This window comes from Molossus molossus, unplaced genomic scaffold (genome assembly GCF_014108415.1).
Source record: "Molossus molossus isolate mMolMol1 unplaced genomic scaffold, mMolMol1.p scaffold_m16_p_14, whole genome shotgun sequence".
Lineage (NCBI taxonomy): Eukaryota > Metazoa > Chordata > Mammalia > Chiroptera > Molossidae > Molossus > Molossus molossus.
The window spans coordinates 34,585,339-34,598,741 of NW_023425349.1; the positions used below are offsets into that span (position 1 = coordinate 34,585,339).

At 52.1% G+C, this 13,403-nt stretch overlaps 1 protein-coding gene across 4 annotated transcripts; it reads left to right on the top strand.

Moving 5' to 3' along the window:
• Positions 1-940: 940 nt before the first annotated feature.
• FAM214B (family with sequence similarity 214 member B) lies at positions 941-13,092 on the top strand. Of its 4 annotated transcripts, none has more exons than XM_036261182.1 (9): positions 941-1,049; positions 8,313-8,456; positions 8,699-9,674; positions 10,516-10,574; positions 10,756-10,861; positions 10,981-11,139; positions 11,352-11,420; positions 11,504-11,679; positions 11,836-13,092. In XM_036261182.1, the coding sequence occupies exons 3-9, from the start codon at positions 8,775-8,777 to the stop codon at positions 11,987-11,989; spliced, it is 1,623 nt and encodes a 540-aa protein (XP_036117075.1). In that variant the 5' UTR covers positions 941-1,049; positions 8,313-8,456; positions 8,699-8,774; the 3' UTR covers positions 11,990-13,092. The 4 variants fall into 4 exon arrangements, with proteins under 4 accessions (XP_036117075.1, XP_036117076.1, XP_036117074.1 ...); XM_036261183.1 differs by lacking the exon at positions 941-1,049 and adding an exon at positions 5,387-5,435 and having other exon boundaries at positions 11,836-13,069; XM_036261181.1 differs by lacking the exon at positions 941-1,049 and adding an exon at positions 5,455-5,721 and having other exon boundaries at positions 11,836-13,033.
• The last annotated feature ends 311 nt before the right edge of the window (positions 13,093-13,403 follow it).

A 13,403-nucleotide genomic window follows, 5' to 3' on the forward strand; every position in this document is an offset into this window, starting at 1 on the left:
AGAGATTCCAGGCACTCCTATCACCGTATCAAAACTTAGGCTCCTAAAATTCACAGACTTCCTCTCTGACCTACCTCCACAGGTACTCTTATTGCCCATCTCCCAGAACTCAGACTCCGCACGTGGTAGGCTGCAGAAACAAACGAGAGACCTCACCGCCCAGATTTCCCCATTTTCACACACACCCTGAGGCTCCTTGCACACTACCTTGTAAACACCACAGACCTCCTGCATTAGGGCAAATGCACGCGCTAACCCAGACATCCCCACGACCTCCCCCACAAAGAGGTTCAAGTTCCTCATACAGCTCACAGCAATGCGAAAACTTGGGCGCCGGGGTCAGGCTCGGAGCCCTCGGGCTAGCTCCCTGGCACCCGCTCTGACTCTCCTCCCGGCGGGGCTTGGGTCTGCCTAGGCCCACAGCCTGCAGGCTGAAGCCCCACCCCTCTAGACCTGTCATCACAGAAGCCGCACGTGGCCGGGGTGGGACCTCAGGAGACCTGAAGCAATCACTTTGTCTGCCCTGCCATCCATTGGGGCCGCTGCCGCCAATCAGAGCCAGCGGATCTGGGCTGGCGCGTGAGCGCCCGGGTGAGGCGAGCAGAAGAAGGGGTGGGGGGAGGAGAGGCTCCGAGATGGGAGGGGGCTAGTGTTGGAAGGGGGCCTGGCACAGGTTCTGCCAGGCTGGAATTCTAGGGGGCGGGTCCTAGTGAAAGGCGGAGAGACCTAAAGGGGGGAGTGATCAGGGGTGGGACCAGGGACAAACCGAGGATCCTGGGGAGACAACAAGAAGACGAGAAGGGGTGGAGCCCGAGAGAGGCGTGGTCTGGGTTACTGGGGAGGACCCGGAGGAATTAAAGAAACTAGGAAAGGGGACGAACCCGGGGAAGATGGGAGGTGGGACAAGGGAGAGGGTGGGTCGGGGCGTTGCGGGGGTGGGGCTCGGACCTAAGGGGCGAGGTTTGCAGGCCGAGGCTGCAGATAGGGCCGCTCGGTAACTGCACCAGTCCACTACCTCCCCAGGTGCAACGGAATTCACGGAACTACAGGTGTGGGGTGGGGTGCGGGTGGAAGAAGGGACAAGGACTGGGGTGCGCTTGCTCGGACATGAGGAGGTGGGGGACACGTTAGGGAAGAAGGAGATCTGTAGACTGCTGAGGGTAGAAAAACAGAGTCGGGGGAGGAGTTGGGGGCTCAATATGTGGGCCAGGAGGTGCACTCTTCAGGGGCTCTTGTGGGGGAGAGACGTGAGTGCTTTGTGGGGGTGGAAGGTACTATGTGAAGAGGTGAAGTCCCTGTCTAATATGGAAGGTTGGAGGCGATAATTGAGGGGGAGGGGATCCGAAGGCACTTGGGGGGGGGGGGGTCGGGGTACTGTGTGATGAAGAGCTGGTGGTCCAGAGTGTGGGGGTGACGTAGGGACTGTGGAGAAAGGACAGGGCTGTGGGTACTGTATGAGGGGAAGGTGTTGTAGGCCCCAAATGATGGGAGAGAATCTTTAGTGTTTTGAGAAAGTAAGAGATGTTTGTGTACTGTGTTCTGGGAGTGAGGGTGATGGAATTAGTGGGGTGAAGAAGCCAGTCTGTAGTATTCCTGGTTCCTCAGCTACTAACTCCATCTTCTGGCCTGAGCACTCCTTGAGAGGAGCCAGGCCCTGCTTGCCACCAAGTCTTGTGTGACTGTCTCCTCAGTCGGCTTTGGATCTATCTGGCTGAGACTGGGGTTTCTTCCCCTAGCTGGTGTCCCTAGGGACCCTCCCCCCCATTCGGTTCCTGTTAACCCCTCACTCTAGTTCCTGTTCCTCCCAGAAGCCTGCCCTCGTCCCTGTCTTCCCCCTCCCCCCACTTTGCTCTGCCCTTATGCTCTGGGTGTGCTCATTTCCCACTTCCTTCCTCGCCCTGGGGCCTGGCCTGGTCCTTGCCCGTCTAGGAGCTGTGCTCTGCCCCAGACTTTGAACTCAATGGCCAGAGACCCTAGTAACCAGCAGCAAAGGCCCAGACTCCACCCACCACTACTATCAAGGTCTCTGCCTACAACCCCCCAAGTGACTGGTAGCCATATTTTTACCACTTGCTACAAACTGATTTTCCCCACTTTTCTCATTCTCCTGGGTGAGGAGCCCCAGGGCCCTCAAAAATTCTGGAAGAACATAGGAGTATTAAAGATATTTGATCTGTTTTGAGAGGTGAGCCACGATTGTAGGCTGAGCTAGGGATGTTAGGTTCCAGCTTCAATTGGGTGAGGAAGATAGAATGGCTTCCCACACTCCTGGCTTGGAAGCTGACTGTCAGAACTGAGACTAGAGTCTACTCCTCTTGGGGGCTCCTCTGGTTCCCTGAGGGGACTTGATGTAGTGCCAGAGTTCTTTTTGTCTCTGAGCTGACTAGGAGAGGGTGGGAAAGGCCTGTCTTCCACACAGTGGCTGAATGAGTGTGACAGTGTTGCTGAAAGGGGCCCCAAGCCAGCCTCCGCTAGCTGAGAGACTGGCTGGGGAAGGAGGAGTGTTGAGGCCAGACAAAGCCATGGGGTAGGGTGGGGTAAAGGAGGGCAGGCTGATGCCTTTTGAGGAGGAGCTGGTTGCTATGGTAACCCAGCTTCCCAGACTGTCAGGGAGGCGGGCCTAGGGCACGATCACTCCTCCTTCCTCAGGATTGGGGCATTTGTGTGAGTGGGTGGGACATGAAGAAAAAGGGCATTAGTTTACTGTGCTGAGGCTGTAGTATATAGCCTTTCTGCTTCCCTACAAGCAGCAAGGCATTCAGACACTTGGACCCATCTTCTGAAAACGGATATGAGTGAACAATAGCCATTAGAATCAGAGCGGTATAAGGCTAGAGCTGTGGAGGTCCTCAGTGGTCATCATTTACAGATTTGGAAATTTACCACCAAAGAAACTGATTTTCTCCAGGTTTCACAGTAAAAGAGCAGGAGTTAGGACCCCGATCTCCTAATTGCTATTTGCTCAGCCCAGGACTCATTGACTCCTTCAGCCAATGTTTATTGAGCACCTATTATGTGCCAGGCACTGATGCTGATTCTGGGAATACCTGTATGAACAAAACAAAGTTGCTGTTCTCAGTGGAGATTCCATTCCAATAACAAGAGAAAGAAATTTGTGTGTGTGTGTGTGTGTGTGTGAGAGAGAGAGAGAGAGAGAGAGAGAGGTCAGCTGTTAATAATGGCTATGAAAAAAATTAAGCAGGGTAACAGTTAGTGCAGCTAGGTGAGGCCTCTTGATTGTACCATGCTGCTTTTCCAGAGCACACTGAGGATTAGAACATCTTTGATCTTTCCCTTGAAACTATTGTCCCTAGCCCTTTGCAGGTTGAGAAAAAGGTAGGATCACCAAGGGATTATTTCTTTCCTACAGTGTTCTGTGTCTACCAGAAAGCTTTTACTAAGGCAAGTAGACTCTTACATTGGTACTCTGCAATTTTGTTCAGGGCGTTGAAAATTTCTTTACTCCTGTTTTTTACCATTAGGAAACCAGCAAGGAAGTCAGTCCATGGCAACTGGATTCTTTTTCAGGGTTTTTTCCTGGTCTGAGGTGAGGAGAAGGTAGAGGAACTAATTTACTTGCTTGTCCTTTCTAAGTCTAGGGCACAAGGAGGAGTTAAGGGGAGGGCCAGCCTCTGGGCCCTTGGGGCCCACAGCACAGGTACAGTAGCAACAAGGACCTTGGGCCTTCTGTGCCCCCTGAACTATAGAAAAACAGATTCCCCCTCTTCTAGAAGCACAACCAGGGAGCTGCCTTGGCTGATGTCAATTCTCCAGGGCCTCAGCTTGAGTCTTTCATCTCTTGGTTCTGGTGTTTGCCTCCTGCTTCTGTGGAAGACTGGGCGAAAAAACCTCCTAAGTTCCAAACTGTTTGACTTGCTGACAAGTGCATACAGAAAGGTAGACAGTGCTATCTGTTTTTTTAGCTTTCTCTTAGAGCAGACCCTCTGAAACATTTCTTTTAATGCCCAATCCTTACAGAGATTTTCATCCTGGCCATTTAAAGAATAGGAGAACAAGAATTAGGAATGCTGGTTCAGCTTAGACTTAATTTGGCTGGGCCTGTGCTGGGCCTGGGGCCCAGTGACTCAGGGGGAGGGTGGGAAGTTTCGAGGGAGCTGTGAGTCATAGGGGTGAGCTCCATCACAAGAGTTGGGCATATTTCTCCCACTCTGGGCAGAAGCCTTCCTATCCCACTTCCCATGGGTGTTCTGCCTCCTTGAACAGGGGCCTATGAATAGAAAGAGTACTGCAGAAGGGATGAAGTAGCCTAATCTTAGAATGGGAGTTCAGAGACACAAATAATGATGTTTAGATCTTCTGAATTTAAATGTATCCCTATCTCAGGAGCTCTTTGGTCCTCTCTAATGAAGGCAAAAGAACCTCAATAGAGAGTAAGAGAAGAAAGAATACCATTTCTCTTTTTCTTTTTTTTTTAATCCTCACCCGAGGATATTTTTCTGTTTATCTTCAGATATAGTGGTAGGGAGAGAGATAGAGAAACATCAATGTGAGAGAGACACATCAATTGGTTACCTCCCGCATGTCCCTGACCAGGGCCAGGGATTGAAGCGCAACTGAGGTACATGCCCTAGACCAGAATCAAACCCAAAACTCATTGGTCCATGGGCAATGCTCTACCACTGAGCCAAACAGACAATGGGCAGAGTACCATTTCTCAATGGAAGGAGATAGTATCCTACTTCAGGACTTTTTTCTTCTGCTCTGACATGAAGCAATCTTCCTAGGTTCCAAGAGTTCTCTGGTCTCTGTTTTTTTGTTTGTTTTAAATATGATTTTTATTGATTTTTGTGGGGGGGGAATGAGAGGAAGGAAGAGAGAGAGAGAGAAACAGTGATGTGAGAGAGAAACATGGATGGGCTGCCTCCTGCATGCCCTTCTACTGGGGGATCCATCCTGCAACCCCAGCTCCTGACCAGGGCTGGAGCTCTGGTTTTTGCACAGCAGGAAGAGATGAATGGGAGTGGGGATATTTAGGGTCTGGTGTGGGAAGAGCAGGTGGATTTTGAAGGTTGTCCAGCTGTGTCTATGAAAGCCCTAGGACGTCTTATTAACCAGCCTCAGTAGAGGAAGGGCAGGTAGGGAGGAGGAGAAATGAGAGGCCTACGCCTTTTAAAGGGTTAAATGGCTAGGCAGAACGATGCGTTTTGGACTTTGGCCGATGAAGGGTTAAGGAGGTGGGCGGGGCGACTCTGGGTAGGCCTGCCCTCATATGGGCCAATGGAGGTACATCTTTTGGAGTGGGCGTGCCTCACACTTGAGGTCGTGGGAGGCTGGCCTTCTATGGGCCAATGAGCATGGTGGCTACCATAGAGGGCGTGGTCTAAGGGGGGCGTGGCGGCCGCCACGGCGGGGGATGGGGGGTGTTGGGACGCTGGGCGGGGCGGGGAGCCCCATCAGCTGGTAGGAAATGGCCTGTGAGTCAGTGGGGCAGCAGAGTCGGCGGCGCGGAGCCGGGGCGGCCACAGGGAGGGACAGTCGCGGGGAGGAGCGCAGCAGAAGCTGGGGGGCTGCAGACGCCAGGGCCGCTAGTGTTGCACACTAAGCTAAACAGAAAAGAGCCTAGCAGAGCAGGGCTCAGCCTGAGCCACCCTTTGTTTGGGTTGGGGGCCCGTGTCGGGGAAGATTGGGGTTTCGAAGGGAGGGAAAGGACGGAGGGGTCCGGAGCAGCGACCGCCGTGGCGGAGCCAATTTGGGAGCGGGGTGAGTGTGTACTAGGGGAAAGAGCAAATCTACGAAGCTCCAGTAGGGAATGGGGCCTGTCCCAGGCTGTGGAGAGGAGAGGGAAGAGAAAGGACCTGGGAGGCTAAGCAGGGGGTGGAGATGGGGGATCGTCCAGAACAAGGAGCCCAGGAACCGGGGTGAGTCAGCCAGGTTCAGTTTAGAGGAGGTACTGAGAATTGTTCCCTCTCCACTAAGGATGGAGGGCTCTAGACCAGTGGCTAAGAGGGTGGTGAGAGATCAGAGGTTGACCTTCCTACCCACAGTGGTGGTCTATGGAAACAAGCCCCCTGGTTTGTGTGCACATGTGTGGGGACAAAATGTAGAGCAGCTGGCAGCAGTTCTCTCTGAACAGGATGAGGGTGGTAAGCACATGGAGAGAAATTCTTCCTACCACCCTCCCTGATCAGAATAGAAATGGTTATCTTTAATATTGAAGGGAAGAAGAGAGTAAGCCTGGGAGTTTGTGCCTGTACGAACACCCATCTACCTCACCGCCCAGGCCAAGCAGGTGTCTGAGGGTACAGACCCCATTGTATTCTGGGACTTGTTGTTTTTGCTGGCCTTGCTCCCTTGGCATGTTGGGAGCTGTAGTCTTTGCCAGCCAAAGCCTGGCACAGCTGTTTGAAGCCAGCTGCTGCCCACCCCCTACACAGAGAGGAGGTTTGGCCTCTCCTTCCTCCGAAGTCCTGCCCCATGAGTCAGCTTGAAGCCACTATGGTCTAGAGCCAGACTGGCTGGGTGGCAGGGAAGTGAATCTTAGAGCTTCCTATTGACAGGGCAGGAACTGAGGGATCTCTGGGGTAATGAGCAGGTGCCAAGCATGTTGGGGTCATGTAGGGCATCATGTCATCACTTGGCTTCCTCAGAGCTAGGGCTCAAGAGGCCATTTGGGATGACCTGGAGGTGAAAGTACTAAGGAAAAGGCCCTTCCTGAATCTGTATGGCTTGGGTAGAGGAAAGGAAAGGTAGAGAGAGTATAGGTTATCCCCTCTGACAGCAGTGCCATTGGCATTCTGCCCTTTCCCACCACCCCACCCACCACAGGAAACCAGAATTTTCTTAGGGATCCTAGTTCTAATGAGAACTTGGTGAACTAGGATAGTGTGGGGTACAATAATGAGAACTTAGTGTCGGAGAGCCTTTCAGTCCCTGAGTGCAAATCTCCCCTTTTACCCTGCCCCTACTCCCACATCTGTTGTTGCTTATCTCATTCTAGAAGTTTTTCTCTGTATTGTCAGGACTGCTGCCCGGATCTCTGGGGCTTGCATTCCACTTTTTTGAGCACTGCTATGTGCTCCCACTGTGCTTGGAGTTGGACAGAATAGTGGGGTGCAGACCTATCCTTAAGAACCTTATGGTCAGTCTAGGAGATTTCTTACCCGTAGAGCAAACAGAACTGTCACTGGGCTACAGGAGATAGTGACAGAAGTCTCAGAGGAGAGAAAGATATCTGTGGTCCAGGGTGGCCAGAGTAGGTTCTCTGGAGGGAATGACATTTGGCCTAGCCAAGGAGGAAGGGTAGGTTTGGGGTAGACAAACAGAAGGCATTTCTTAAAGTGGAAAGGGCATTGTGGATGACAAGCAGCAAAGGCTATTGACCAAAAGAGAAGTATTTCCTTCCATGAAGGAAAATGTTCTTCAATTTGACATTCCCTAATGGTGGATTAGTTGGTGAAGAACATCTTGTGGCAGAAAAGCAATGGTTTGGGATTTTGGATATTGGATATGTGCTGGATGTGTTAGAGAGGAGTAGAAAGGTAGTCCTAGTTGCTTCTAGCTGTCTGACTGCAACTGCCTTATCTCTAGTTTGCAGGGCCTAGGGGGAGGAATAGTGTCTTCTGGCACCCCCCCACCCCCAACACACACATACCCACACACTTGTTTATGGTTAGATTTGTTGCCTCCTTTTAAAGGGACAGACTGCTGGGGGCCATTGGTAGTTTTAAGGCTGAAGGGCCTGTTTTGAGCTGACCTGGGGTTTGTACCACTGAGGAGTGCTGATAAGGGGTGAGTTTCTACAAGATCTCTGCCCTTAGGGCTCTGGGATGGCACTTGTTTCTTTGGAGATAGACATATGGGAAGGAGTTGTGCAATTTGGTGGTCTTGACTAGGAGGGCTTAATTCTTGCCCTGGCCACCTCTCATCTGGCATAGTCTTGGATCTTGAGGTATATCATTCCCCTTCCCATTCAAGGCACAAGTCCCCAAAGTGTTGGCCCTGACAAGTGGTCATCCTGCCTCGACTTATCAGATCCTTATTATATTAAGCCAAGGCCTGCCTCTCTGTGACTCCTTAGGTAGCCCAACTCTGCCCTCTGGGACCTGGATCCCCAGACTGCCCCTCTGTTTCTGAAGAGCTCCTCATAAGGGATGAGGATGACCTGGGGTGTACTCTATTAGCCTATAATTGGAGAGGAGCCTTTTTTTTTTTTTTTCAAACCCTTGTGTCGAGGGCTGACTTTCAATAGATCACAGCAAGGGAGCTGCTCTGCTACGTACAAAACCCCGATGGAGAGGAGTCTTACCACTGATTGCAGGGATCTGGGTTTACATCTATTCTTCTTTCCTCAGGGTCCAGCTGAGCCCAGGAGCTGCACGGAATGGTGGCAGTCACCTTGCCAGTGCAGCGGGCATGGACCAGACTGCAAGCTAGGAGAGCAAGGCATCAGTCAGGAAGAGGGAACAATCAGCTAGGCTTAAGGCCTCTTCATCGGGGTGAGTGCCAAGGAGAGGGAGGGGGAGCAGGTTCAGTAAGTAACCTGAGCTAAACATGTCACCCTCTCAGAGGCTCTGGAGTGGCCTTTATATTCCATTAATCCATCTGGGGATTTGGACACCTTTACCCTTATGAACCCTTCAAGGTCACCTCTTCAGGCCAGGGAAGGATTTGAAATTCAGCTGAGAATGAGAAAACTTATTGATTTCTCTAACCACCTTTTTTCTCTTCTTTTGCACAGATGTCCCCAGGCCCCCCAGCCCAGGCCCAGCATAAAGGCTGTGAGGGGGGGCCCCCCTGACCCAAGGGGGGACTTCATGCGCCACGTGCAGGCGGAGCCATTTCCATCCTCAGAGCCAGAGGCTGGCCCTTCGCAGCCTGCAGTCAGGCAGGGGGCCCTCCAGGGTGGCCTGCTCATGGGCTACAGCCCAGCAGGAGGGGCAACATCCCCCGGGGTCTACCAGGTATCCATCTTTTCCTCTCCAGCTGGTGCCTCCGAGCCTCTTAGGGCCCTGAAACGATCATCCCCGCTTACTGAGGGTCCCCGGGAGCTCAAGAGAGGCCCTGGGCTGGGAGCCAGAGAGGGACAACCCCCTGAAGAACCATCTACTGTGGGGCTATTGGGCCCAGAGGGGCTGGGGCTGGGGCTGGGGCTGGGTGTGGCCAGCCAGCATTTTTGCCATCATGGCCTGTGTGTTGTAGAACAAGGAGGTAGCTCCACCTCACCTTGGACTTTAGGGGCCCAGAATCCCCCCTGGCCCCCATCAAATGCTTCCTGCAATACTTTGCACACCAGAAACTGGGCTTCCCCAGATCCAGGGGGACAGGGGTCCCTGGGGGAATCCCCAGGACAAGCCCCTCCAGGCCAGCTGCACACACTTGACACTGATTTGCACAGTCTTGCACAAATAGGGGGTAAGAGCCCAGTGGTTAGGGTGGACAATGGGGGCAGCCCCTGGCCTAGGGAGTCCCCTGGCACTGCCAATGGGCACAGTCCCGAGCACACACCCCCTGGCCCTGGACCTCCAGGCCCCTGCCCCACCAAGCGAAGGCTGCTTCCAGCTGGAGAAGCCCTGGATGTCAGCTTTGAGGATGAGGGGCCAGCCCCTCAGAAGCGCCGGGGAACCCTGGGTCATCCTCCTGCTGCCAACAGTTCTGATGCCAAAGCCACACCCTTCTGGAGCCACCTGCTGCCTGGGCCCAAGGAGCCTGTGCTGGTAAGCCAGGAGAGGAGGTGGTCTACTACTTTTTAAAATTTATTTTAAGCCTGGCCGGTGTGGCTCACTGGTTGGGCATCGACCCATGCACCAGGAGGTCGCCGGTTCCATTCCCGGTCAGGGCACATGCCCAGGTTGTGGACCCGATCCTCAGTGGGGGCATGCAGGCAGCGGCCAATCGATGTTCCCTCTCATCAATGTTTCTCTCTCTCCCTCTCCCTCCTCTATCTCTCAAATCAATTTAAAAAATAAATAAATAAATAAGCCCCACTAGTGTGGCTTGGTAGATTGAACGTTGTCCCATGGACTGGGAAGTCTGGGTTCGATTCCCGGTCAGGGCACATGCCCAGGTTGCAGGCTCGATCCCCAGTAGGGGGCGTGCAGAGGAGGCAGCCAATCAATGTATCTCTCTCACTTAGATGTTTCTATCTCTCCCTCCCTCACTTAAAAAAGAAAATCAATAAAAAAAATCTAAAATTTATTTTAAGTTATAATTGACACAATATCCTATTAGCATCAGGTATACAACATAGTGATTCATCATTTATATACCTTACAAAGTGATCATAATAAGTCTAGTAACCATTTGTCACTCTACATAGTTATTATGATATTATTGACTCTATTCCCTATGCTGTACATTATATCCCTGTGATTTATTTTATAACTGGAAGTTTGTACTTCTTATTCCCCTTCACCTTTTCTGTCCAACGCCCCATCCCCCGCCCCTTTGGGAAAAGGTGAAGCCTGGGAGGATGTTCCTATGAGAGCTTGTGATGAGCCTCTGTTCCTCCAAACATATGTGGCCTCCACCCAATACTTCAATTTTTCCTTTCCATAGGATCCAACAGACAGCAGTCCTATGGGACGGAGGCTGAAAGGTGCCCGTCGCCTAAAGCTGTAAGTGACTAGCTTCTGTCCCTGGAAAATGGGAACAGAAGTCTGTAATCCTCTTTCTCACTCCAGGGTAGGGGACCCAGGGCAGGGGCCCTGGGTAATGGTAAAGGGTGGGGCCTAAGAACATGAGCAGGCATCCCAGAATACCTCAAGCCAACCCACTGTGTATCCCCTGCCCTACCAGGAGTTCCCTTCGAAGCCTCCAGAAGGGCCCAGACCTGCTGAGCCCCCCCAGTGCCTCCCCTGTTCCTACCCCCGCAATCAGCCGTACCCTGTTGGGCAACTTTGAGGTAGTTACCCTTGGATTCCATGATTTGGGGATCTTAGGGGAAGTGGGATGGTGGAGTGTGGCTTGGATGGATAAGGAAAAGAGCTGGCATCTCTTTCATAGTGTGTTTTCCCACCATAGGAATCATTGCTTCGAGGACGCTTTGCACCATCTGGCCACATTGAGGGCTTCACCGCAGAGATTGGAGCTAGTGGATCCTACTGTCCCCAGCATGTCACGCTGCCTGTCATTGTCACCTTCTTTGATGTTTCTGAGCAAAATGCCCCGGCCCCCTTCCTGGTATGATCTGATTTCAACCTAAAATCACTTTTGAGGAGGATGAGGGATTGGGGGCTGACCTAATTCTAGGCAGACATAGAAGTGAGTCATGGCAGTAGGGAGAACTCCAGTGGGGGACAGGGGACAGATCCCAGAGTGAGACTGTGGAGATGGATGGGTATTCAGGGCTCTCCCAGTGCCCACATTGGCTGATGGCTCCATGGCCTTCCTAGGGCGTCGTGGACCTGAACCCCCTGGGGAGGAAGGGTTACAGCGTGCCCAAGGTGGGCACCATCCAAGTGGTGAGTTTTCCCTGAGGGGGAATGAAAGTGGGGAGAGGAAAACAGCCCTTAGGCCCCACCAACCTTGCCTGTCCTGCCCCCAGACCTTATTTAACCCCAACCAGACTGTGGTGAAGATGTTCCTTGTGACCTTTGACTTCTCGGACATGCCTGCTGCCCACATGACCTTCTTGCGCCATCGCCTCTTTTTGGTGCCTGTGGGTGAGGAGGGAAATGCTAGCCCCACCCACCGCCTCCTCTGCTACTTGCTGCACCTCAGGTGAGAACAGGGCCTGGGAACAGCTCAGGGGGCCCGGGAACAGCTGGGGAGGCCCAGGTATCCTTTCACCAACCCATGTATCCCTTCACTGAATAGGATCTCTTCTTGCTTCTCTACTGTCCAGATCCTTATTTTGATCACCCTGTCCTCCCTCAGGTTCCGGAGCTCCCGCTCAGGCCGTTTAAGCCTGCATGGAGACATCCGCCTGCTTTTTTCCCGACGGAGCCTAGAACTGGACACAGGACTCCCCTATGAACTGCAGGCTGTGACTGAGGCCCCTCACAATCCACGTTATTCACCTCTGCCCTGAACCCATATGGGCTAAGGACCAGCCCATCCTGCTCTATCCTGGACAAAGCAAACACATGGAGAGGTGGCAATAGACCCTTCAGGCTTGAATAGAAGCCCTTGCCATGCTTATGCCCAAATTGATATTTGGGTATTTAAAGCTTCTGATCCTTACCACAATTTGCCCTACCCTGGGTTCTCCATGTGCCTGCCCCTACCCTTAGAATTCCCAGGCCAGCTTAGGTAGTGGGGAGGAACTGGAGCTACCCTGAGGTTGTCCCAAGTTCCCAGGCAAGTCATGCCAACGTTGCCTCCCTGTCCTGGGCAGGGAGCACTTATTATTTTATTTATTTTTAATTTATAATTTATTCAGATTGGATTGCCTTGGTAACCTCCCAAACCTGACAATTGGCATTGCTCCTCCTCCTTTTCTACTTAGATATTGCTCCAACTTCAGGAGCTCGAGAGGCTGATGTAGGGGCTGAGGGAGAACTGCTCTCCCTCAGCTGAGGGCAGAGAGATTATCCCAGAAGGACTGAGTCATTCGCCAAACACTCAACTTCTCCTGTTCTTCCCTATATTTTTCACTTCACCTACCCTCTGACCCCTCTCTGAAAGTCAACTTATATATATGTGTGTGTGTGTATGTACACAAGCTTGTGTGAATGGTATGTATGTGAGAAAGAGAGCGTGCATGCATGTGCACACACATGGGGGTTAACTACCCCTCATCTAGGGCTCCAGACTCCAGTAGTCCCTCTCCTGCTTGTGTCTCCTTGTTTTGGGGTCCTGACTGAGGAAGGTTTTCAGGGGGCAGAGTCAGGGCCAAGGACTGGGGTGCTTCCTCTCACCTGGCCAGACTCTGACCCACCTACCTCAGCTGGGGTGAGGGGTACCCCTCAAACTCAATCATGTGGTTCCCAGCTACCCCATATCACACTCCAGACTCTGACCCAGCCTTAGCCCTGACTCCTGGGGCTGGGCTGAGGGGAACAAGCATTTGCTGAAACTTGAAAAAAACACAAACAAAAAACAAGGGGAAAAATTGTATCTGGTACTTTTTTTTTTTTTTTTAAGGGGAAAAAAAAGGCAGAAAGAAAGAAAATAAATTCTTTGGAAACTTGAGTTAAGCTGTACTTTTTCTGTTGAGAAGATCATGGGAATGGCTATGGAGGGCCCAATTGGAACTGGAACTCTGCCCTTTCTTTCAGGAAGAAGGCGGGAGGCCATGAGGTCTTGGGGAGGTCCTGCTGAGTCTCAGGGTCTGGCCTTGTTCTTTTCAGATAATGGAGTTAGGTGGTGGGAAAGGTTCAGCCATAAAAGCTTAACTGTCTGTGTACACAAATTCTTATACTAGTTGTGTTAATGATTTTAGCCCCTCTGAGCTTCATTGCCCTGATATTAAAATGAGGGTGATTATGCAAGTTTCTTAAAGG